General features: G+C 50.2%; 1 protein-coding gene across 1 annotated transcript in view; it reads left to right on the top strand.

Annotated features, from left to right (window-relative positions):
- The window catches only part of LOC124020945 (fibrillin-1-like), a 201,152-nt gene that overhangs the window by 20,546 nt on the left and 155,606 nt on the right, over nucleotides 1-25,000 (top strand). Inside the window, 7 exon segments of the mRNA XM_046336257.1 lie at nucleotides 6,806-6,931; nucleotides 12,127-12,252; nucleotides 14,985-15,137; nucleotides 15,247-15,489; nucleotides 19,656-19,811; nucleotides 20,460-20,579; nucleotides 20,660-20,785. Coding sequence (XP_046192213.1) covers nucleotides 6,806-6,931; nucleotides 12,127-12,252; nucleotides 14,985-15,137; nucleotides 15,247-15,489; nucleotides 19,656-19,811; nucleotides 20,460-20,579; nucleotides 20,660-20,785 — 1,050 coding nt within the window.

Raw genomic sequence — 25,000 nt, 5'->3', positions numbered from 1 at the left:
GTCAGTGGCAGCACCACGTGGGAGAGCAGCTCATTTCCGGTAACACAGCAATGGTACAGCCCCGACCCAGACCCAACAACATTATGGTGCAGTTCTGACCCAGACCCAACAACATTATGGTCCAGCCCTGACCCAGAACAACATTATGGTACAGCCCCGACCCAGACCCAACAACATTATGGTCCAGCCCCGACCCTGACCCAACAACATTATGGTACAGCCCCGACCCAGACCCAACAACATTATGGTACAGCCCCGACCCTGACCCAACAACATTATGGTACAGCCCCGACCCAGACCCAACAACATTATGGTACAGCCCCGACCCTGACCCAACAACATTATGGTACAGCCCCGACCCTGACCCAACAACATTATGGTACAGCCCCGACCCAGACCCAACAACATTATGGTACAGCCCCGACCCTGACCGAACAACATTATGGTCCAGCCCCGACCCTGACCCAACAACATTATGGTACAGCCCCGACCCAGACCCAACAACATTATGGTCCAGCCCCGACCCTGACCCAACAACATTATGGTACAGCCCCGACCCAGACCCAACAACATTATGGTACAGCCCCGACCCAGACCCAACAACATTATGGTACAGCCCCGACCCAGACCCAACAACATTATGGTCCAGCCCTGACCCAGAACAACATTATGGTACAGCCCCGACCCTGACCCAACAACATTATGGTACAGCCCCGACCCTGACCCAACAACATTATGGTACAGCCCCGACCCAGACCCAACAACATTATGGTCCAGTTCTGACCCAGAACAACATTATGGTCCAGCCCCGACCCAGACCCAACAACATTATGGTCCAGTTCTGACCCAGAACAACATTATGGTCCAGCCCCGACCTAGACCCAACAACATTATGGTCCAGCCCTGACCCAGACCCAACAACATTATGGTCCAGTTCTGACCCAGAACAACATTATGGTCCAGCCCCGACCCAGACCCAACAACATTATGGTCCAGCCCCGACCCAGACCCAACAACATTATGGTCCAGCCCCGATCCAGACCCAACAACATTATGGTCTAGCCCGGACCCAGACCCAACAACATTATGGTCCAGTTCTGACCCAGAACAACATTATGGTCCAGCCCTGACCCAGAACAACATTATGGTCCAGTTCTGACCCAGACCCAACAACATTATGGTCCAGCCCTGACCCAGAACAACATTATGGTCCAGCCTTGACCCAGAACAACATTATGGTCCAGCCTTGACCCAGAACAACATTATGGTCCAGCCTTGACCCAGAACAACATTATGGTCCAGCCTTGACCCAGAACAACATTATTATACAGCCCTGACCCAGGCCCAACAACATTATGGTCCAGTTCTGACCCAGAACAACATTATGGTCCAGCCCTGACCCAACAACATTATGGACAAGCCCTGACCCAACAACATTATGGTCCAGCCCTGACCCAGACCCAACAACATTATGGTCCAGCCCTGACCCAACAACATTATGGTCCAGCCCTGACCCAACAACATTATGGTCCAGCCCTGACCCAACAACATTATGGTCCAGCCCTGACCCAGAACAACATTATGGTCCAGCCCTGACCCAGACCCAACAACATTATGGTCCAGCCCTGACCCAGACCCAACAACATTATGGTCCAGCCCTGACCCAGACCCAACAACATTATGGACAAGCCCTGACCCAACAACATTATGGTCCAGCCCTGACCCAGACCCAACAACATTATGGTCCAGCCCTGACCCAGACCCAACAACATTATGGTCCAGCCCTGACCCAGACCCAACAACATTATGGTCCAGCCCTGACCCAGACCCAACAACATTATGGTCCAGCCCTGACCCAGACCCAACAACATTATGGTCCAGCCCTGACCCAACAACATTATGGTCCAGCCCTGACCCAGACCCAACAACATTATGGTCCAGCCCTGACCCAACAACATTATGGTCCAGCCCTGACCCAGACCTAACAACATTATGGTCCAGCCCTGACCCAACAACATTATGGTCCAGCCCTGACCCAGACCCAACAACATTATGGTCCAGCCCTGACCCAACAACATTATGGTCCAGCCCTGACCCAACAACATTATGGTCCAGCCCTGACCCAACGACATTATGTTCCAGCCCTGACCCAACAACATTATGGTCCAGCCCTGACCCAGACCCAACAACATTATGGTCCAGCCCTGACCCAGACCCAACAACATTATGGTCCAGCCCTGACCCAACAACATTATGGTCCAGCCCTGACCCAACAACATTATGGTCCAGCCCTGACCCAGACCAACAACATTATGGTCCAGCCCTGACCCAGACCCAACAACATTATGGTCCAGCCCTGACCCAGACCCAACAACATTATGGTCCAGCCCTGACCCAGACCCAACAACATTATGGTCCAGCCCTGACCCAGACCCAACAACATTATGGTCCAGCCCTGACCCAACAACATTATGGTCCAGCCCTGACCCAGACCCAACAACATTATGGTCCAGCCCTGACCCAACAACATTATGGTCCAGCCCTGACCCAGACCCAACAACATTATGGTCCAGCCCTGACCCAACAACATTATGGTCCAGCCCTGACCCAGACCCAACAACATTATGGTCCAGCCCTGACCCAACAACATTATGGTCCAGCCCTGACCCAACAACATTATGGTCCAGCCCTGACCCAACGACATTATGTTCCAGCCCTGACCCAACAACATTATGGTCCAGCCCTGACCCAGACCCAACAACATTATGGTCCAGCCCTGACCCAGACCCAACAACATTATGGTCCAGCCCTGACCCAACAACATTATGGTCCAGCCCTGACCCAACAACATTATGGTCCAGCCCTGACCCAGACCAACAACATTATGGTCCAGCCCTGACCCAGACCCAACAACATTATGGTCCAGCCCTGACCCAGACCCAACAACATTATGGTCCAGCCCTGACCCAGACCCAACAACATTATGGTCCAGCCCTGACCCAGACCCAACAACATTATGGTCCAGCCCTGACCCAACAACATTATGGTCCAGCCCTGACCCAGACCCAACAACATTATGGTCCAGCCCTGACCCAACAACATTATGGTCCAGCCCTGACCCAGACCCAACAACATTATGGTCCAGCCCTGACCCAACAACATTATGGTCCAGCCCTGACCCAGACCCAACAACATTATGGTCCAGCCCTGACCCAACAACATTATGGTCCAGCCCTGACCCAGACCCAACAACATTATGGTCCAGCCCTGACCCAACAACATTATGGTCCAGCCCTGACCCAGACCCAACAACATTATGGTCCAGCCCTGACCCAGACCCAACAACATTATGGTCCAGCCCTGACCCAGACCCAACAACATTATGGTCCAGCCCTGACCCAGACCCAACAACATTATGGTCCAGCCCTGACCCAGACCCAACAACATTATGGTCCAGCCCTGACCCAGACCCAACAACATTATGGTCCAGCCCTGACCCAACAACATTATGGTCCAGCCCTGACCCAGACCCAACAACATTATGGTCCAGCCCTGACCCAGACCCAACAACATTATGGTCCAGCCCTGACCCAGACCCAACAACATTATGGTCCAGCCCTGACCCAGACCCAACAACATTATGGTCCAGCCCTGACCCAACAACATTATGGTCCAGCCCTGACCCAACAACATTATGGTCCAGCCCTGACCCAACAACATTATGGTCCAGCCCTGACCCAGACCCAACAACATTATGGTCCAGCCCTGACCCAGACCCAACAACATTATGGTCCAGGCCTGACCCAACAACATTATGGTCCAGCCCTGACCCAACAACATTATGGTCCAGCCCTGACCCAACAACATTATTGTCCAGCCCTGACCCAGACCCAACAACATTATGGTCCAGCCCTGACCCAGACCCAACAACATTATGGTCCAGCCCTGACCCAGACCCAACAACATTATGGTCCAGCCCTGACCCAGACCCAACAACATTATGGTCCAGCCCTGACCCAGACCCAACAACATTATGGTCCAGCCCTGACCCAACAACATTATGGTCCAGCCCTGACCCAACAACATTATGGTCCAGCCCTGACCCAATAACATTATGGTCCAGCCCTGACCCAACAACATTATGGTCCAGTTCTGACCCAGACCCAACAACATTATGGTCCAGCCCTGACCCAGACCCAACAACATTATGGTCCAGGCCTGATGGTCCAGTGAAGAGACTATAGATGACTGTTATCAAGCTGGACTGAGTGAAGAGACTATAGATGACTGTTATCAAGGCTGAGGCCTGAGGACAGGAGCTGAGGCCTGAGGACACGGGCTGAGGCCTGAGGACAGAGGCTGAGGCCTGAGGACAGGGGCTGAGGCCTGAGGACAGGGGCTGAGGCCTGAGGACAGGGGCTGAGGCCTAAGGACAGGGCTGAGGCCTGAGGACAGAGGCTGAGGCCTGAGGACAGGGGCTGAGGCCTAAGGACAGGGGCTGAGGCCTAAGGACAGGAGCTGAGGCCTAAGGAACAGAGGCTGAGGCCTGAGGACAGGGGCTGAGGCCTAAGGACGGAGGCTGAGGCCTAAGGACAGACGCTGAGGCCTGAGGACAGAGGCTGAGGCCTGAGGACAGGAGATGAGGCCTAAGGACAGGGGCTGAGCCCTAAGGACAGGGTCTCTTTTTCTCTATTCTACCCTCTCTTCTCTCTCTCCTCGTCTGGCTGAGGGACGTAGCATAGCAGAGGCTGTACTCTGATTTACTACTCCCTGTGTGTGTGTGTGTGTGTGTGTGTGTGTGTGTGTGTGTGTGTGTGTGTGTGTGTGTGTGTGTGTGTGTGTGTGTGTGTGTGTGCATACAGAGCAAGGTTGGGATGGTAAGTGTTTGGAAGAGTGAGTGTGTGAGCTCAGACATACACAACCCCAAGAGAACTCTAAACAAGAAGATCTGACGTACTGGGATGATCTCCACCCTGCTCTCACTCACTGGGACGATCTCCACCCTGCTCTCACTCACTGGGACGATCTCCACCCTGCTCTCACTCACTGGGACGATCTCCACCGTGCTCTAACGCACTGGGACGATCTCCACCCTGCTCTCACTCACTGGGACGATCTCCACCCTGCTCTCACTCACTGGGATGATCTCCACCCTGCTCTCACTCACTGGGATGATCTCCACCCTGCTCTCACTCACTGGGACGATCTCCACCCTGCTCTCACTCACTGGGACGATCTCCACCCTGCTCTCACTCACTGGGACGATCTCCACCCTGCTCTCACTCACTGGGACGATCTCCACCCTGCTCTCACTCACTGGGACGATCTCCACCCTACTCTCACTCACTGGGACGATCTCCACCCTGCTCTCACTCACTGGGACGATCTCCACCCTACTCTCACTCACTGGGACGATCTCCACCCTGCTCTCATTCACTGGGACGATCTACACCCTGCTCTCACTCACTGGGACGATCTCCACCCTACTCTCACGCACTGGGACGATCTCCACCCTACTCTCACTCACTGGGACGATCTCCACCCTGCTCTCACTCACTGGGACGATCTCCACCCTGCTCTCACTCACTGGGACGATCTCCACCCTGCTCTCACTCACTGGGACGATCTCCACCCTGCTCTCACTCACTGGGACGATCTCCACCCTGCTCTCACTCACTGGGACGATCTCCACCCTGCTCTCACTCACTGGGACGATCTCCACCCTGCTCTCACTCACTGGGACGATCTCCACCCTGCTCTCACTCACTGGGACGATCTCCACCCTGCTCTCACTCACTGGGACGGACTGTGTATTTTGTTCATTTGTATGAGTGTGGGTGTATGTGGGCGGGTGTATGAGTGTGGGTGTGTGGGTGTACAGTATGAGTGTGGGTGTATGTGGTTGGGTGAGTATGTGGGGATGTGTGAGCGTGTGTGTTTGTTTTTGGTTTTACTAACCTTATGGGGACCAGAAGTCCGAGGGTTAGGAGTAAGGGTTAGGGTTAAAATTAGGGATAGGGTTAGGGGTAAGGGTTAGGGTTAGGGTTAGGGTTAGGCATAGGGTTAGGGGTTAGGTTTAGGGTTAGGGTTAGAATTAGGGATAGGGTTAGGGTTAGGTTTAGGGTTAGAGTTTGGGTTTAGGGTTAGAGATTAGGTTTAGGGTAAGAATTAGGGATAGGGTTAGGGTTAGGTTTAGGGTTAGGGTTAGGGTTAGAGTTTGGGGTTAGGGTTAGGGGTTAGGTTTAGGGTTTAGGGTTAGGTTTAGAATTAGGGATAGGGTTAGGGGTTAGGTTTAGGGTTAGAGTTTGGGGTTAGAGTTAGGGATTAGGATTAGAATTAGGGATAGGGTTAGGGTTAGGGGTTAGGTTTAGGGTTAGAGTTTGGGGTTAGAGTTAGAGTTAGGGGTTAGGGTTAGAATTAGGGATAGGGTTATGGGTTAGGTTTAAGGTTAGAGTTTGGGGTTAGAGTTATGGATTAGGTTTAGGGTTAGAGTTATGGATTAGGGTTAGGGTTTGGGGTTAGAGTTATGGATTAGGTTTAGGGTTAGAATTAGGGATAGGGTTAGGGGTTAGGTTTAAGGTTAGAGTTTGGGGTTAGAGTTATGGATTAGGTTTTTGGGTTAGAGTTTGGGGTTAGAGTTATGGATTAGGTTTAGGGTTAGGGTTTGGGGTTAGAGTTAGGTTAAGTGTTAGGGTTAGTAAAAATAGGGTTTTGATTTGGAATACATTGTTTGGTCCCCACAAGGATAGTAATGTAAACATATGTGTGTCTACTGTGTTGCTAACAGTGTGTTCTGTGTATGTAGATGTGGATGAGTGCCAGGCCATCCCAGGTCTGTGTCAGGGTGGGAACTGTATCAACACTGTGGGATCCTTCCAGTGTAAATGTCCTGCTGGACACAAGTTCAATGAGATCACACAGAAATGTGAAGGTAAGACCGTCTCACACACACACACACACACACACACACACACACACACACACACACACAGACACACACACACACAGACACACACATGCGCACACACACACACTCACACACACACACACACAGACACACACATGCGCACACACACACACACACACACACACACACACACACACACACACACACACACACACACACACACACACACACACACACACACACACACACACACACACACACACACACACACACACACACACACATGGGAGCACACACACACACACACACACACACACACACACACACACACACACACACACACACACACACACACACACACACACGCACACGCACACGCACACATGCACACACACACGCACACACACACACACACATGCACACACACACGCACACACACACATGCGCGCGCACACACACACACAAGTCAGACTCATTTAAAGGACATTTAAAGGTCATATTTTGTCAGAAGCAAATATTCAGTGTAAGGAATCAACTTTACTCAGTATAAGGAACGTCCTCAGGGCTACTGTGTCACATACACTAGATACAATGTACTTCTTTCATTTCTCCCTGTCAACCAGACTCTGGGATTTCAAATAACTGTTAGTTTGACATTTCCTAATTGTATCCAGTAAAAGCCAGAGTTGAAAGGCGTTTGGGATGAGTTGTGGTTGTTGCAGCGTCAGTCAGGATGTTATAATGATCAGTGTAGGGAAACAGACCACACACATCCCCTACATCACTACCTCCATACACTACTCTGACATTATCCCTCATTAAATCAAACCTGCTCTCTACTTTCTCGAAGCCACTTCATTTAATTTGATTGAATTGAATCAGAGCAGACTTCATCTGGTTTAATGTACATTTAAAGGAGCAGATTGAACTACAAATCTAACTCTCTTCATGTCAGTGTGAGGACCTACACTTGGTGAGGGCTGAATAGAGACACGTTCATCTATGGTCGTCCTAGCAGAGTGGTACAGAATACAGACACGTTCATCTATGGTCGTCCTAGCAGAGTGGTACAGAATACAGACACGTTCATCTATGGTCGTCCTAGCAGAGTGGTACAGAATACAGACACGTTCATCTATGGTCGTCCTAGCAGAGTGGTACAGAATACAGACACGTTCATCTATGGTCGTCCTAGCAGAGTGGTACAGAATACAGACACGTTCATCTATGGTCGTCCTAGCAGAGTGGTACAGAATACAGACACGTTCATCTATGGTCGTCCTAGCAGAGTGGTACAGAATACAGACACGTTCATCTATGGTCGTCCTAGCAGAGTGGTACAGAATACAGACACGTTCATCTATGGTCGTCCTAGCAGAGTGGTACAGAATACAGACACGTTCATCTATGGTCGTCCTAGCAGAGTGGTACAGAATACAGACACGTTCATCTATGGTCGTCCTAGCAGAGTGGTACAGAATACAGACACGTTCATCTATGGTCGTCCTAGCAGAGTGGTACAGAATACAGACACGTTCATCTATGGTCGTCCTAGCAGAGTGGTACAGAATACAGACACGTTCATCTATGGTCGTCCTAGCAGAGTGGTACAGAATACAGACACGTTCATCTATGGTCGTCCTAGCAGAGTGGTACAGAATACAGACACGTTCATCTATGGTCGTCCTAGCAGAGTGGTACAGAATACAGACACGTTCATCTATGGTCGTCCTAGCAGAGTGGTACAGAATACAGACACATTCATCTATGGTCGTCCTAGCAGAGTGGTACAGAATACAGACACATTCATCTATGGTCGTCCTAGCAGAGTGGTACAGAATACAGACACGTTCATCTATGGTCGTCCTAGCAGAGTGGTACAGAATACAGACACATTCATCTATGGTCGTCCTAGCAGAGTGGTACAGAATACAGACACATTCATCTATGGTCGTCCTAGCAGAGTGGTACAGAATACAGACACATTCATCTATGGTCGTCCTAGCAGAGTGGTACAGAATACAGACACATTCATCTATGGTCGTCCTAGCAGAGTGGTACAGAATACAGACACATTCATCTATGGTCGTCCTAGCAGAGTGGTACAGAATACAGACACATTCATCTATGGTCGTCCTAGCAGAGTGGTACAGAATACAGACACGTTCATCTATGGTCGTCCTAGCAGAGTGGTACAGAATACAGACACGTTCATCTATGGTCGTCCTAGCAGAGTGGTACAGAATACAGACACGTTCATCTATGGTCGTCCTAGCAGAGTGGTACAGAATACAGACACGTTCATCTATGGTCGTCCTAGCAGAGTGGTACAGAATACAGACACGTTCATCTATGGTCGTCCTAGCAGAGTGGTACAGAATACAGACACGTTCATCTATGGTCGTCCTAGCAGAGTGGTACAGAATACAGACACCTTCATCTATGGTCGTCCTAGCAGAGTGGTACAGAATACAGACACGTTCATCTATGGTCGTCCTAGCAGAGTGGTACAGAATACAGACACGTTCATCTATGGTCGTCCTAGCAGAGTGGTACAGAATACAGACACGTTCATCTATGGTCGTCCTAGCAGAGTGGTACAGAATACAGACACGTTCATCTATGGTCGTCCTAGCAGAGTGGTACAGAATACAGACACGTTCATCTATGGTCGTCCTAGCAGAGTGGTACAGAATACAGACACGTTCATCTATGGTCGTCCTAGCAGAGTGGTACAGAATACAGACACGTTCATCTATGGTCGTCCTAGCAGAGTGGTACAGAATACAGACACGTTCATCTATGGTCGTCCTAGCAGAGTGGTACAGAATACAGACACATTCATCTATGGTCGTCCAAGCAGAGTGGTACAGAATACAGACACGTTCATCTATGGTCGTCCTAGCAGAGTGGTACAGAATACAGACACATTCATCTATGGTCGTCCTAGCAGAGTGGTACAGAATACAGACACATTCATCTATGGTCGTCCTAGCAGAGTGGTACAGAATACAGACACGTTCATCTATGGTCGTCCTAGCAGAGTGGTACAGAATACAGACACATTCATCTATGGTCGTCCTAGCAGAGTGGTACAGAATACAGACACATTCATCTATGGTGGTCCTTTTGAAATTATTTTCAGTACTATTTGAACCCAGGTGTGAGAGCATGGCCGTCCCTCTATTTCAGTACTATTTGAACCCAGGTGTGAGTGCATGGCCGTCCCCCTGTTTCAGTACTATTTGAACCCAGGTGTGAGAGCATGGCCGTCCCTCTGTTTCAGTACTATTTGAACCCAGGTGTGAGAGCATGGCCGTCCCCCTGTTTCAGTACTATTTGAACCCAGGTGTGAGAGCACGGCCGTCCCTCTGTTTCAGTACTATTTGAACCCAGGTGTGAGAGCACGGCCGTCCCTCTGTTTCAGTACTATTTGAACCCAGGTGTGAGAGCACGGCCGTCCCTCTGTTTCAGTACTATTTGAACCCAGGTGTGAGAGCACGGCCGTCCCTCTGTTTCAGTACTATTTGAACCCAGGTGTGAGAGCACGGCCGTCCCTCTGTTTCAGTACTATTTGAACCCAGGTGTGAGAGCACGGCCGTCCCTCTGTTTCAGTACTATTTGAACCCAGGTGTGAGAGCACGGCCGTCCCTCTGTTTCAGTACTATTTGAACCTAGGTGTGAGAACACGGCCGTCCCTCTGTTTCAGTACTATTTGAACCCAGGTTTGAGAGCATGGCCGTCCCTCTGTTTCAGTACTATTTGAACCCAGGTGTGAGAGCATGGCCGTCCCTCTGTTTCAGTACTATTTGAACCCAGGTGTGAGGGCACGGCCGTCCCTCTGTTTCAGTACTATTTGAACCCAGGTGTGAGAGCACGGCCGTCCCTCTGTTTCAGTACTATTTGAACCCAGGTGTGAGAGCACGGCCGTCCCTCTGTTTCAGTACTATTTGAACCCAGGTGTGAGAGCACGGCCGTCCCTCTGTTTCAGTACTATTTGAACCCAGGTGTGAGAGCACGGCCGTCCCTCTGTTTCAGTACTATTTGAACCCAGGTGTGAGAGCACGGCCGTCCCTCTGTTTCAGTACTATTTGAACCCAGGTGTGAGGGCATGGCCGTCCCTCTGTTTCAGTACTATTTGAACCCAGGTGTGAGAGCATGGCCGTCCCTCTGTTTCAGTACTATCTGAACCCAGGTGTGAGAGCACGGCCGTCCCTCTGTTTCAGTACTATTTGAACCCAGGTGTGAGAGCACGGCCGTCCCTCTGTTTCAGTACTATTTGAACCCAGGTGTGAGAGCACGGCCGTCCCTCTGTTTCAGTACTATTTGTACCCAGGTGTGAGAGCACGGCCGTCCCTCTGTTTCAGTACTATTTGAACCCAGGTGTGAGAGCACGGCCGTCCCTCTGTTTCAGTACTATCTGAACCCAGGTGTGAGAGCACGGCCGTCCCTCTGTTTCAGTACTATCTGAACCCAGGTGTGAGAGCATGGCCGTCCCTCTGTGGAACACCAGAACACGGAGGTTATATTATGACTGTCCTGTTAAAGAACCAGACTCTTCAGAATAAAAACCTGCTCTGAGTGTTTCCTTGAGACTTACATGAATAATTCGTTATTATAGCAGATATTAAAACTGTGAATAATATTGGCCCATTAACAAAGAAGACAGACAAGTTGTAACAGGACTGATTCAGACCAGCAGCCAGAGCAGGGTTGCTTTTCAGTGTTCTGCAGGGTTTGTGGTGCTAATTTGCAGGGTAAAAGTATGCACGGTTTTATGCCCAGAAATAATGGCAGGAAAACTGGCCTGTGTCAAAACCGTTTCAGATATATTTCTGAACTGCCATGGATGTGAAATACAGTCAGTGGTTAGCTGTCTGACAACACTCCAATAGACACTACAATAAACACTCCAATATCCTGTGACACAGTTCTTCACATTGTCATGGCTAACGTGTTGAAGCCACGCTCTTAAACGCTGCAGTCCAGTCGACTTTAGTCTTGTCACAGTTGATTATCACCACAGTTGTTGTCTGTATGTCTACATGCTGTGAAACACATTGCAATTTGGTAATAATAACGATTTATGCCTCTCCTCTCCTCTCCTCTCCTCTCCTCTCCTCTCCTCTCCTCTCCTCTCCTCTCCTCTCCTCTCCTCTCCTCTCCTCTCCTCTCCTCTCCTCTCTCTCCTCTCCTCTCCTCTCCTCTCCTCTCTCCAGATCTAGATGAGTGCTCTAGCATCCCAGGTCTGTGTAGTGGAGGAGAGTGTTCCAACACGGTGGGCAGTTACTTCTGCAGGTGTTCTCAGGGCTACTACACTCCAGTGGATGGCTCCAGGTGTATAGGTAAGCCTCCTCCTCCACACTGTACCAGAAGCCTGGTTTTACTCTGCTCTCTACCTGGAACTCTACCAGCTGTTGTTTACTCTGCTCTCTACCTAGAACTCTACCAGCTGTTGTTTACTCTGCTCTCTACCTGGAACTCTACCAGCTGTTGTTTACTCTGCTCTCTACCTGGAACTCTACCAGCTGTTGTTTACTCTGCTCTCTACCTGGAACTCTACCAGCTGTTCTTTGCTCTGCTCTCTACCTGGAACTCTACCAGCTGTTCTTTGCTCTGCTCTCTACCTGGAACTCTACCAGCTGTTGTTTACTCTGCTCTCTACCTGGAACTTTACCAGCTGTTCTTTAGCCAGCCAGAGAGAGAAAATCAGAGAGGGAGAGACAGAGAGAGAGAGAGTCTGGTCCCTGTAAGTCAATAAGTCTGGTAATGAGGAGCCTTTAGCACTACAGTATGCTAGGCTGGCCACGGCTCAACTCTCTCTCTCTCTCTCTCTTGCTCTCCTCTCTCTCCCTCTTGTGTATCTTTCTCTCTACCCCCTCTCTCTTCCCCCGTCCTTCCTCACTGGCTGAGGCAGAGAGCAGAGGGAATAGAGAGGGGAGTTGAACGTTGTCCAGACTTCCAGCCGTTAGTATTTAGGTCAGTAGTCGCTTCACTCTAATTCCACTACAATGAGCTATTTTCTCTGAATGCAGAGTGAAGGAGAACAGAGTAGAGGAGATGGGGGGTGTAATGTCACACTGTGCTCACTGTGCATACCTGCATACCTCCTTCTTCCTGCTGCTTCATTATAGGAGCTGCGAAAGAGCTTTCTCTCTCTGTCTCTCTCTCTTTCAGTCTCTCTCTCTTTCAGTCTCTCTCTCTTTCAGTCTCTCTCACCCTCTCCCTGTCTTTCTCTCTCTGTCGCTCTCTCTCTCTCTTTCTCTCTCTCTGTCTCTCTCTCTTTCAGTCTCTCTCTCTTTCAGTCTCTCTCACCCTCTCCCTGTCTTTCTCTCTCTGTCTCTCTCTCTCTCTTTCAGTCTCTCTCTCTTTCAGTCTCTCTCACCCTCTCCCTGTCTTTCTCTCTCTGTCTCTCTCTCTCTCTCTTTCAGTCTCTCTCACCCTCTCCCTGTCTTTCTCTCTCTGTCTCTCTCTCTCTTTCTCTCTCTCTGTCTCTCTCTCTTTCTCTCTCTGTCTATCTCTCTCTCTCTCTTCTGTCTCTCTCTCTTTCTCTCTCTCTGTCTCTCTCTCTCTCTCTCTCTCTCAGTCTCTCTCTCTTTCAGTCTCTCACCCTCTCCCTGTCTTTCTCTCTCTCTCTCTCTCTCTCTCTCTCTCTCTCTCTCTCTCTCTCTCTCTCTCTCTCTCTCTCTCTCTCTCTCTCTCTCTCTCTCTCTCTCTCTCTCTCTCTCTCGCTCTCTCTCTGTCTGGCTAATGCCTTAAACACAACTCTGCACACCATGAGAGACCATGCAGACAGACAGGTCTGTTAGTATGGAGACCAGACAGACACTTCTTCTGTTGCCATTCGTCTGTTTTCCACCTCTGCTTTCTTCAACCTCTGCTAGCACATCATTCTGCTTCTCAGCACAGCTGATCTATTGACTATAATAAACCCATCATGGGTAGACAAGGGGGCTGGAGAGAGAGGGAGACAGACAGGGAGACAGACAGGGAGACAGACAGGGAGACTAGGATAGTGATATACTGTATGTATCCTGACTAGACAGGACCATGGAGAAACAGACAGGGATAGGGATATACTGGATGTATCCTGACTAGACAGGACCATGGAGAGACAGACAGGGATACTGATATACTGGATGTATCCTGACTAGACAGGACCATGGAGAGACAGACATGGATAGGGATATATGATATTCTCTTGTCTGAAGGAGACATCACGTCAGACTGGTTTGTACACACACTTTCTGTCTCAGGTGCCTCTGCGTAGTCACACAGTGTGGAGGAAGCATTCAGTTTTGCGTGTGTGTCTATGTGTGTGTGTATGCTTGTGCGTTTGTGTGTGCCAATGAGAAGCAGCAATGGTCCACTGGCCAGGGGGTTGATGACCGTGCGTGTTAGGAACATGCACACACATCCTCGCCAACACACACACACACCAGGAACTCCCCTCCAAATATGTCCAGAGAGAGCAGTAAATCAGGACCAGATCGGTTCAGTTCGACTCACAAAGGATCTGGCAGGAATTTGGGTCAGAGTGGTCAAATTGACACACACACACACACACACACACACACACACACACACACACACACACACACACACACACACACACACACACACACACACACACACACACACACACACACACACACACACACACACACACACACACACACACACACACACACACACACACAGTCCTCCAGGAGAGGATGTTTGTGAGGAAGGAATGTTCGCTATGAGCCTTCCGCTCCACAGAGAGCTGCTGGTCCAGTCATATCTATCTGTTTCCCACCAATACTATACATTCATATGAACATCAACAAGCTCTGGCCCTGTGTTGAGATGTTTGTCCTCTTCCCTCCTTTATCCCCTCCTCTCTCTCTCCCTCCCTCTCCTTCCCCTCATCTTCCTCTGTCTCTCTCCCATCCTCTCTCCTCTTTCCTCACTCCCTTCCCCTCATCCCACTTAACTCAGAATCCCAATAGCCTGTTCTCTCTCTAGATATCCATGGTGGGTATTTCTAGGATGTGTTTGGTATAAACAGGTGTTGTCTGGTTTTGTCTCTCTCCAGATGCCCGGGGTGGGTACTGCTATGCCAGCCTGCTGAACGGGCGTTGTGCCAACCAGAACTCCCAGCTCCTGACCAAAATACAGTGCTGCTGTGACAGTGGGCGCTGCTGGTCAGACGGGTCCAGTCCTGAGTTGTGCCCCATGACAGGGACTGGTAGGTACTGACCCGGTACTCATGTCCAATCAGCAATCATTTTCACTTTAGCTGTAGATGTTTCTTATCTATTTGGTCATATTTCTATGTGTCTCTCTCTCTGCTCTAGATGAGTACCAGAAGCTGTGCACACAGGTGCAGACCAGTCCAGGGGGGGGGCCTCTCCCAGGCGGGGGAGGGTCTCTCCCAGGCGGGGGAGGGACTCTCCCAGGTGGAGGAGGGCCTCTCCCAGGCGGGGGAGGGGGAATACCAGGAGTTCCCCAGGTACCAGGTATCTACCCAAGACCACCCTACCCAGGACCACCAATCCCTTTCCAGCCTCCGCCTGGACCAGGTCAATACCCTGGACCCAGTAAGTAGTACCCTGACCTCTTACCCCTCACCTCTCACCCCTGAAGCCTCCTCACATGTTAAAACCAGAGTCATATTAAAACTTTAATGGTTAAGAAATCCTTCAGTAGTGGGTCAACATAATTACTAAAGGTGCATGTGTAATGAAGTGTCTCTTATGACTATGCATGTGGTAATGTGGTAACCACTCTTTCTGTCTCTCACCCCCCTTTTCTCTCTTCCTCTCTCCTTTCCCCCTCTCCCCACTACATCCCTCTCCCTCATCCTCTCCCTCCCTCTTCTTTCCCCCTCTCCCCACTACATTCCTCTCCCTCATCCTCTCCCTCTCTCTCCTTTCCCCCTCTCCCCACTACATCACTCTCCCTACCTCTCCTTTCCCCCTCTCCCCACTACATCCCTCTCCCTCATCCTCTCCCTCCCTCTCCTTTCCCCCTCTCCCCACTATATCCCTCTCCCTCATCCTCTCCCTCTCTCTCCTTTCCCCCTCTCCCCACTACATCCCTCTCCCTCATCCTCTCCCTCTCTCTCCTTTCCCCCTCTCCCCACTACATCCCTCTCCCTCATCCTCTCCCTCTCTCTCCTTTCCCCCTCTCCCCACTACATTCTTCTCCCTCATCCTCTCCCTCTCTCTCCTTTCCCCCTCTCCCCACTACATCCCTCTCCCTCATCCTCTCCCTCTCTCCTTTCCCTCTCTCCCCACTATATCCCTCTCCCTCTCTCTTCTTCTCTCTCCTTTCCCCTCTCCCCTCTACATCCCTCTCCCTCATCCTCTCCCTCTCTCCTTTCCCTCTCTCCCCCCTCTATATCCCTCTCACTCTCTCTCCTTCTCTCTCCTTTCCCCTCTCCCCACTACATCCCTCTCCCTCATCCTCTCCCTCTCTCCTTTTCCCCCTCTCCCCTCTATATCCCTCTCCCTCTCTCTCCTTCTCTCTCCTTTCCCCTCTCCCCACTATATCCCTCTCCCTCTCTCTCCTTCTCTCTCCTTTCGCCTCTCCCCTCTACATCCCTCTCCCTCATCTTCTCCCTCTCTCCTTTCCCTCTCTCCCCACTACATCCCTCTCCCTCATCCTCTCCCTCTCTCCTTTTCCCCCTCTCCCCTCTATATCCCTCTCCCTTTCTCTCCTTCTCTCTCCTTTCCCCTCTCCCCACTATATCCCTCTCCCTCTCTCTCCTTCTCTCTCCTTTCGCCTCTCCCCTCTACATCCCTCTCCCTCATCTTCTCCCTCTCTCCTTTCCCTCTCTCCCCACTATATCCCTCTCTCTCCCTCTTTCTCATTTCCTCATCTCCCACTATATCCCTCTCACTCTCTCTCCTTCTCTCTCCTTTCCCCTCTCCCCACTACATCCCTCTCCCTCATCCTCTCCCTCTCTCCCCACTACTATATCCCTCTCTCTCCCTCTTTCTCATTTCCTCATCTCCCCACTACATCCCTCTCCCTCATCCTCTCCCTCTCTCCCCACTATATCCCTCTCTCCCCTCTTTCTCATTTCCTCATCTCCCCACTACATCCCTCTCCCTCTTTCTCCTTCTCTCTCCTTTCGCCTCTCCCCTCTACATCCCTCTCCCTCATCTTCTCCCTCTCTCCTTTCGCCTCTCCCCTCTACATCCCTCTCCCTCATCTTCTCCCTCTCTCCTTTCCCTCTCTCCCCACTATATCCCTCTTTCTCCCTCTTTCTCATTTCCCCCTTTCCCCACTACATCCCTCTCATTCTCTCTCCTTTCCCTCTCTCCCCACTATATCCCTCTCACTCTCTCCTTCTCTCTCATTTCCCCTCTCCCCTCTACATCCCTCTCCCTCATCCTCTCCCTCTCTCCTTTCCCTCTCTCCCCACTATATCCCTCTCCCTCTCTCTCCTTCTCTCTCCTTTCCCCTCTCCCCTCTACATCCCTCTCCCTCATCCTCTCCCTCTCTCCTTTCCCTCTCTCCCCTCTATATCCCTCTCACTCTCTCTCCTTCTCTCTCCTTTCCCCTCTCCCCACTACATCCCTCTCCCTCATCCTCTCCCTCTCTCCTTTTCCCCCTCTCCCCTCTATATCCCTCTCCCTCTCTCTCCTTCTCTCTCCTTTCCCCTCTCCCCACTATATCCCTCTCCCTCTCTCTCCTTCTCTCTCCTTTCGCCTCTCCCCTCTACATCCCTCTCCCTCATCTTCTCCTTCTCTCCTTTCCCTCTCTCCCCACTACATCCCTCTCCCTCATCCTCTCCCTCTCTCCTTTTCCCCCTCTCCCCTCTATATCCCTCTCCCTCTCTCCTTCTCTCTCCTTTCCCCTCTCCCCACTATATCCCTCTCCCTCTCTCTCCTTCTCTCTCCTTTCGCCTCTCCCCTCTACATCCCTCTCCCTCATCTTCTCCCTCTCTCCTTTCGCCTCTCCCCTCTACATCCCTCTCCCTCATCTTCTCCCTCTCTCCTTTCCCTCTCTCCCCACTATATCCCTCTCTCTCCCTCTTTCTCATTTCCTCATCTCCCCACTATATCCCTCTCACTCTCTCTCCTTCTCTCTCCTTTCCCCTCTCCCCACTACATCCCTCTCCCTCATCCTCTCCCTCTCTCCCCACTACTATATCCCTCTCTCTCCCTCTTTCTCATTTCCTCATCTCCCCACTACATCCCTCTCCCTCATCCTCTCCCTCTCTCCCCACTATATCCCTCTCTCTCCCTCTTTCTCATTTCCTCATCTCCCCACTACATCCCTCTCCCTCTTTCTCCTTCTCTCTCCTTTCGCCTCTCCCCTCTACATCCCTCTCCCTCATCTTCTCCCTCTCTCCTTTCGCCTCTCCCCTCTACATCCCTCTCCCTCATCTTCTCCCTCTCTCCTTTCCCTCTCTCCCCACTATATCCCTCTTTCTCCCTCTTTCTCATTTCCCCCTTTCCCCACTACATCCCTCTCATTCTCTCTCCTTTCCCTCTCTCCCCACTATATCCCTCTCACTCTCTCCTTCTCTCTCATTTCCCCTCTCCCCTCTACATCCCTCTCCCTCATCCTCTCCCTCTCTCCTTTCCCTCTCTCCCCACTATATCCCTCACACTCTCTCCTTCTCTCTCATTTCCCCTCTCCCCTCTACATCCCTCTCCCTCATCCTCTCCTTCTCTCTCCTTTCCCTCTCTCCCCACTATATCCCTCTCCCTCTCTCTCCTTCTCTCTCCTTTCCCCTCTCCCCTCTACCCCTCTCCCTCATCCTCTCCTTCTCTCTCCTTTCCCCCTCTCCCCACTATATCCCTCTCCCTCTCTCTCCTCTCTCCTTCCCGCTCTCCCCTCTACATCCCTCTCCCTCATCCTCTCCTTCTCTCCTTTCCCTCTCTCCCCACTATATCCCTCCCACTCTCTCTCCTTCTCTCTCCTTTCCCCTCTCCCCTCTACATCCCTCTCCCTCATCCTCTCCCTCTCTCCTTTCCCCCTCTCCCCACTATATCCCTCTCCCTCTCTCCGTCTCTCTCCTTTCCCCCTCTCCCCACTATATCCCTCTCCCTCATCCTCTCCCTCTCTCCTTTCCCCCTCTCCCCACTATATCCCTCTCCCTCATCCTCTCCTTCTCTCTCCTTTCCCCCTCTCCCCACTATATCCCTCTCCCTCATCCTCTCCCTATCTCTCCTTTCCCTCTATCCCCACTATATCCCTCATCCTCTCCCTCTCTCCTTTCCCCCTCTCCCCACTATATCCCTCTCCCTCTCTCCTTCTCTCTCCTTTCCCCTCTCCCCACTACATCCCTCTCCCACATCCTCTCCTTCTCTCTCCTTTCCCCCTCTCCCCACTATATCCCTCTCCCTCATCCTCTCCCTATCTCTCCTTTCCCTCTATCCCCACTATATCCCTCACCCTCTCCCTCTCCCCTTTCCCCCTCTCCCCACTATATCCCTCTCCCTCTCTCCTTCTCTCTCCTTTCCCCTCTCCCCTCTACATCCCTCTCCCTCATCCTCTCCTTCTCTCTCCTTTCCCCCTCTCCCCACTATATCCCTCTCACTCTCTCCTCTCTCCTTTCCCTCTATCCCCACTATATCCCTCTCCCTCTCTCCTTCTCTCTCCTTTCCCCTCTCCCCTCTACATCCCTCTCCCTCTCTCTCCTTCTCTCTCCTTCCCCCTCTCCCCTCTACATCCCTCATCCTCTCCCTCTCTCTCCTTTACTCCTCTCTCCACTACATCTCCCCCTCTCCCCCCTCTCCCCCTCCAGGCATCATCCAGACCCAGAACATCAGTAGCAGCATTACTAACATGTGTGCGGTATACAGGAACCTGTGTCTGAACGGCCGCTGTGTCCCCTCCCCTGGAAGCTACCGCTGTGACTGTAACATGGGCTTCAGACTAGACTCACGAGGAGAGTGTATCGGTGAGGGATCGATCGATGGAGGAGGGAGAGGGAGGGAGAGGGCAGGAGGGTGAGGGGAGGAGGGAGAGAGGGATGGAGGATGGAGAGGGCAGGAGGGTGAGGGGAGGAGGGAGAGAGGAATGGAGGATGGAGGGAGGGATGGGGAGGGAGAGGGCAGGAGGGTGAAGGGAGGAGGGAGAGAGGGATGGAGGATGGAGGAATGAGGGAGGGAGAAGGCATGAGGGGAGGGTGAGAGGGATGGAGGAGGGAGGGAGAGGGCAGGAGGGTGAGGAGAGGAGGGGGAGGGGGAGAGGGAGGAGAGAGGGAATGTGAGGGGAGGAGGGAGAGAGGGATGGAAGAGAGAGGAGAGAGGGAGGGAGAGGGCAGGAGGGTGAGGGGAGGAGGGAGAGGGATGGAGCAATGGAGGAGGGAGGGAAGGAAGGAGGGAAGAGGAGGAGAGAGAGAGAGAGAGAGAGAGAGAGAGAGAGAGAGAGAGAGAGAGAGAGAGAGAGAGAGAGAGAGAGAGAGAGAGAGAGAGAGAGAGAGAGAGAGAGAGAGAGAGAGAGAAAGAGAGGGAGGGAGGAAGGAAGGAAGGGTGGGAGGGAGGGAGGGAGGGTGGTAGGGACAGATGGACAGAGTTTGGTTCTTACCAGTGTGCTTGCTCTCCAGATGATGATGAGTGTGAGCGGAACCCGTGTGTGAACGGACAGTGTGTGAACACGGCTGGATCCTACTTCTGCCAGTGTCCTTCTGGCTTCCAGTCTACTGCTACCAGGACCGAGTGCAGAGGTAACACACACACAACTGTACACACACACACATACACAAACACAGAGTGGTGAGAATATCATGTCCTGTGTGTGTTTCAGACCTGGATGAGTGTGTGGCAAACGGTCGTATCTGTAACAACGGAAGGTGTGTGAACACTGAGGGGAGCTTCCACTGTGTCTGCAACGCCGGCTTTGAGATCTCTACTGACGGGAAGAACTGTCAAGGTCTGTCTCAAACACACATCTCTCTCTGTTTGTCTTTGTGGATCTCTAGTGGTCTCTGTTGACCTCTGTTGATCTCTGTTGATCTCTGTTGACCTCTGTTAGTCTCTGTTGGTCTCTGTTGGTCTCTGTTGGTCTCTGTTAATCTCTGTTGGTCTCTGTTAATCTCTGTTGGTCTCTGTTGATCTCTGTTGGTCTCTGTTGGTCTCTGTTGATCTCTGTTGACCTCTGTTGATCTCTGTTAGTCTCTGTTGATCTCTGTTGATCTCTGTTAGTCTCTGTTGATCTCTGTTGATCTCTGTTAGTCTCTGTTAGTCTCTGTTGATCTCTGTTAGTCTCTGTTAGTCTCTGTTGATCTCTGTTGATCTCTGTTGATCTCTGTTGACCTCTGTTGATCTCTGTTGGTCTCTGTTGGTCTCTGTTGATATCTGTTGATCTCTGTTGGTCTCTGTTAATCTCTGTTAATCTCTGTTGGTCTCTGTTGATCTCTGTTGGTCTCTGTTGGTCTCTGTTGATCTCTGTTGACCTCTGTTGATCTCTGTTAGTCTCTGTTGATCTCTGTTGATCTCTGTTAGTCTCTGTTGATCTCTGTTGATCTCTGTTAGTCTCTGTTAGTCTCTGTTGATCTCTGTTGATCTCTGTTGATCTCTGTTGATCTCTGTTGGTCTCTGTTGATCTCTGTTGATCTCTGTTGATCTCTGTTGGTCTCTGTTGGTCTCTGTTAGTCTCTGTTGACCTCTGTTGATCTCTGTTGACCTCTGTTGATCTCTGTTGGTCTCTGTTGATCTCTGTTGGTCTCTGTTAGTCTCTGTTAATCTCTGTTAGTCTCTGTTGGTCTCTGTTGGTCTCTGTTGGTCTCTGTTGATCTCTGTTGATCTCTGTTGGTCTCTGTTGATCTCTGTTGATCTCTGTTGATCTCTGTTGGTCTCTGTTGGTCTCTGTTAGTCTCTGTTGATCTCTGTTGATCTCTGTTGGTCTCTGTTGATCTCTGTTGATCTCTGTTGGTCTCTGTTGGTCTCTGTTGATCTCTGTTGATCTCTGTTGGTCTCTGTTGGTCTCTGTTAGTCTCTGTTGGTCTCTGTTAGTCTCTGTTGATCTCTGTTGATCTCTGTTGGTCTCTGTTGATCTCTGTTGATCTCTGTTAGTCTCTGTTGATCTCTGTTGATCTCTGTTGGTCTCTGTTGATCTCTGTTGATCTCTGTTGGTCTCTGTTGGTCTCTGTTGATCTCTGTTGGTCTCTGTTGGTCTCTGTTAGTCTCTGTTGGTCTCTGTTAGTCTCTGTTGATCTCTGTTGATCTCTGTTGGTCTCTGTTGATCTCTGTTGGTCTCTGTTGGTCTCTGTCAATCTCTGTTAATCTCTGTTGATCTCTGTTGATCTCTGTTGGTCTCTGTTGGTCTCTGTTGGTCTCTGTTGGTCTCTGTTAGTCTCTGTTGGTCTCTGTTAGTCTCTGTTGATCTCTGTTGATCTCTGTTGGTCTCTGTTGATCTCTGTTGGTCTCTGTTGGTCTCTGTCAATCTCTGTTAATCTCTGTTGATCTCTGTTGATCTCTGTTGGTCTCTGTTGGTCTCTGTTGGTCTCTGTTAGTCTCTGTTAGTCTCTGTTAATCTCTGTTAATCTCTGTTAATCTCTGTTGATCTCTGTTGGTCTCTGTTGGTCTCTGTTAGTCTCTGTTGGTCTCTGTTAGTCTCTGTTGATCTCTGTTGATCTCTGTTGACCTCTGTTGACCTCTGTTGATCTCTGTTGATCTCTGTTGATCTCTGTTGGTCTCTGTTAATCTCTGTTGATCTCTGTTAATCTCTGTTGGTCTCTGTTGATCTCTGTTGATCTCTGTTGATCTCTGTTAGTCTCTGTTGACCTCTGTTGATCTCTGTTGGTCTCTGTTGGTCTCTGTTAATCTCTGTTGGTCTCTGTTGGTCTCTGTTAGTCTCTGTTGGTCTCTGTTGGTCTCTGTTAGTCTCTGTTGGTCTCTGTTGGTCTCTGTTAGTCTCTGTTGATCTCTGTTGATCTCTGTTAGTCTCTGTTGATCTCTGTTGGTCTCTGTTAGTCTCTGTTGATCTCTGTTAGTCTCTGTTGATCTCTGTTAGTCTCTGTTGGTCTCTGTTAGTCTCTGTTGATCTCTGTTAGTCTCTGTTGGTCTCTGTTAGTCTCTGTTGATCTCTGTTGATCTCTGTTAGTCTCTGTTGATCTCTGTTGGTCTCTGTTAGTCTCTGTTGATCTCTGTTAGTCTCTGTTGATCTCTGTTGGTCTCTGTTGGTCTCTGTTAGTCTCTGTTGATCTCTGTTAGTCTCTGTTGATCTCTGTTAATCTCTGTTGGTCTCTGTTGGTCTCTGTTAGTCTCTGTTGATCTCTGTTGGTCTCTGTTGGTCTCTGTTAGTCTCTGTTGATCTCTGTTAGTCTCTGTTGATCTCTGTTAATCTCTGTTGGTCTCTGTTGATCTCTGTTGGTCTCTGTTGATCTCTGTTGGTCTCTGTTGGTCTCTGTTAGTCTCTGTTGGTCTCTGTTGGTCTCTGTTGGTCTCTGTTGGTCTCTGTTAGTCTCTGTTGGTCTCTGTTGGTCTCTGTTGATCTCTGTTGATCTCTGTTGATCTCTGTTGGTCTCTGTTGATATCTGTTGATCTCTGTTGGTCTCTGTTGGTCTCTGTTAATCTCTGTTGGTCTCTGTTGGTCTCTGTTGATCTCTGTTGGTCTCTGTTGGTCTCTGTTAATCTCTGTTAATCTCTGTTGATCTCTGTTGGTCTCTGTTAATCTCTGTTGGTCTCTGTTGGTCTCTGTTGATCTCTGTTGGTCTCTGTTGATCTCTGTTGATCTCTGTTGGTCTCTGTTGGTCTCTGTTAATCTCTGTTGGTCTCTGTTGGTCTCTGTTAGTCTCTGTTGGTCTCTGTTGCTCTCTGTTGATCTCTGTTGATCTCTGTTGGTCTCTGTTGGTCTCTGTTGATCTCTGTTGATCTCTGTTAATCTCTGTTGGTCTCTGTTGGTCTCTGTTAGTCTCTGTTGATCTCTGTTGATCTCTGTTGGTCTCTGTTAGTCTCTGTTGATCTCTGTTAGTCTCTGTTGATCTCTGTTAATCTCTGTTGGTCTCTGTTGGTCTCTGTTAGTCTCTGTTGATCTCTGTTGATCTCTGTTGGTCTCTGTTGATCTCTGTTGATCTCTGTTAGTCTCTGTTGATCTCTGTTAATCTCTGTTGGTCTCTGTTGATCTCTGTTGGTCTCTGTTGATCTCTGTTGGTCTCTGTTGGTCTCTGTTAGTCTCTGTTGGTCTCTGTTGGTCTCTGTTGGTCTCTGTTGGTCTCTGTTAGTCTCTGTTGGTCTCTGTTGGTCTCTGTTGATCTCTGTTGATCTCTGTTGATCTCTGTTGGTCTCTGTTGATATCTGTTGATCTCTGTTGGTCTCTGTTGGTCTCTGTTAATCTCTGTTGGTCTCTGTTGGTCTCTGTTGATCTCTGTTGGTCTCTGTTGGTCTCTGTTAATCTCTGTTAATCTCTGTTGGTCTCTGTTAATCTCTGTTGGTCTCTGTTGGTCTCTGTTGATCTCTGTTGGTCTCTGTTGATCTCTGTTGATCTCTGTTGGTCTCTGTTGGTCTCTGTTAATCTCTGTTGGTCTCTGTTGATCTCTGTTGGTCTCTGTTGATCTCTGTTGGTCTCTGTTGGTCTCTGTTAGTCTCTGTTGGTCTCTGTTGGTCTCTGTTGGTCTCTGTTGGTCTCTGTTAGTCTCTGTTGGTCTCTGTTGGTCTCTGTTAATCTCTGTTGGTCTCTGTTGGTCTCTGTTGGTCTCTGTTGGTCTCTGTTGGTCTCTGTTGGTCTCTGTTAGTCTCTGTTGATCTCTGTTGATCTCTGTTAGTCTCTGTTGATCTCTGTTGGTCTCTGTTGATCTCTGTTAGTCTCTGTTGATCTCTGTTAGTCTCTGTTGGTCTCTGTTAGTCTCTGTTGATCTCTGTTAGTCTCTGTTGGTCTCTGTTAGTCTCTGTTGATCTCTGTTGATCTCTGTTAGTCTCTGTTGATCTCTGTTGGTCTCTGTTAGTCTCTGTTGATCTCTGTTAGTCTCTGTTGATCTCTGTTGGTCTCTGTTGGTCTCTGTTAGTCTCTGTTGATCTCTGTTAGTCTCTGTTGATCTCTGTTAATCTCTGTTGGTCTCTGTTGGTCTCTGTTGGTCTCTGTTAATCTCTGTTGGTCTCTGTTGGTCTCTGTTGATCTCTGTTGGTCTCTGTTGATCTCTGTTGGTCT

Source organism: Oncorhynchus gorbuscha, unplaced genomic scaffold (genome assembly GCF_021184085.1).
Source record: "Oncorhynchus gorbuscha isolate QuinsamMale2020 ecotype Even-year unplaced genomic scaffold, OgorEven_v1.0 Un_scaffold_1002, whole genome shotgun sequence".
Taxonomy (NCBI): domain Eukaryota; kingdom Metazoa; phylum Chordata; class Actinopteri; order Salmoniformes; family Salmonidae; genus Oncorhynchus; species Oncorhynchus gorbuscha.
Note: the sequence above shows the minus strand (reverse complement) of the source record. Positions and strands in the feature narration are given on the sequence as shown.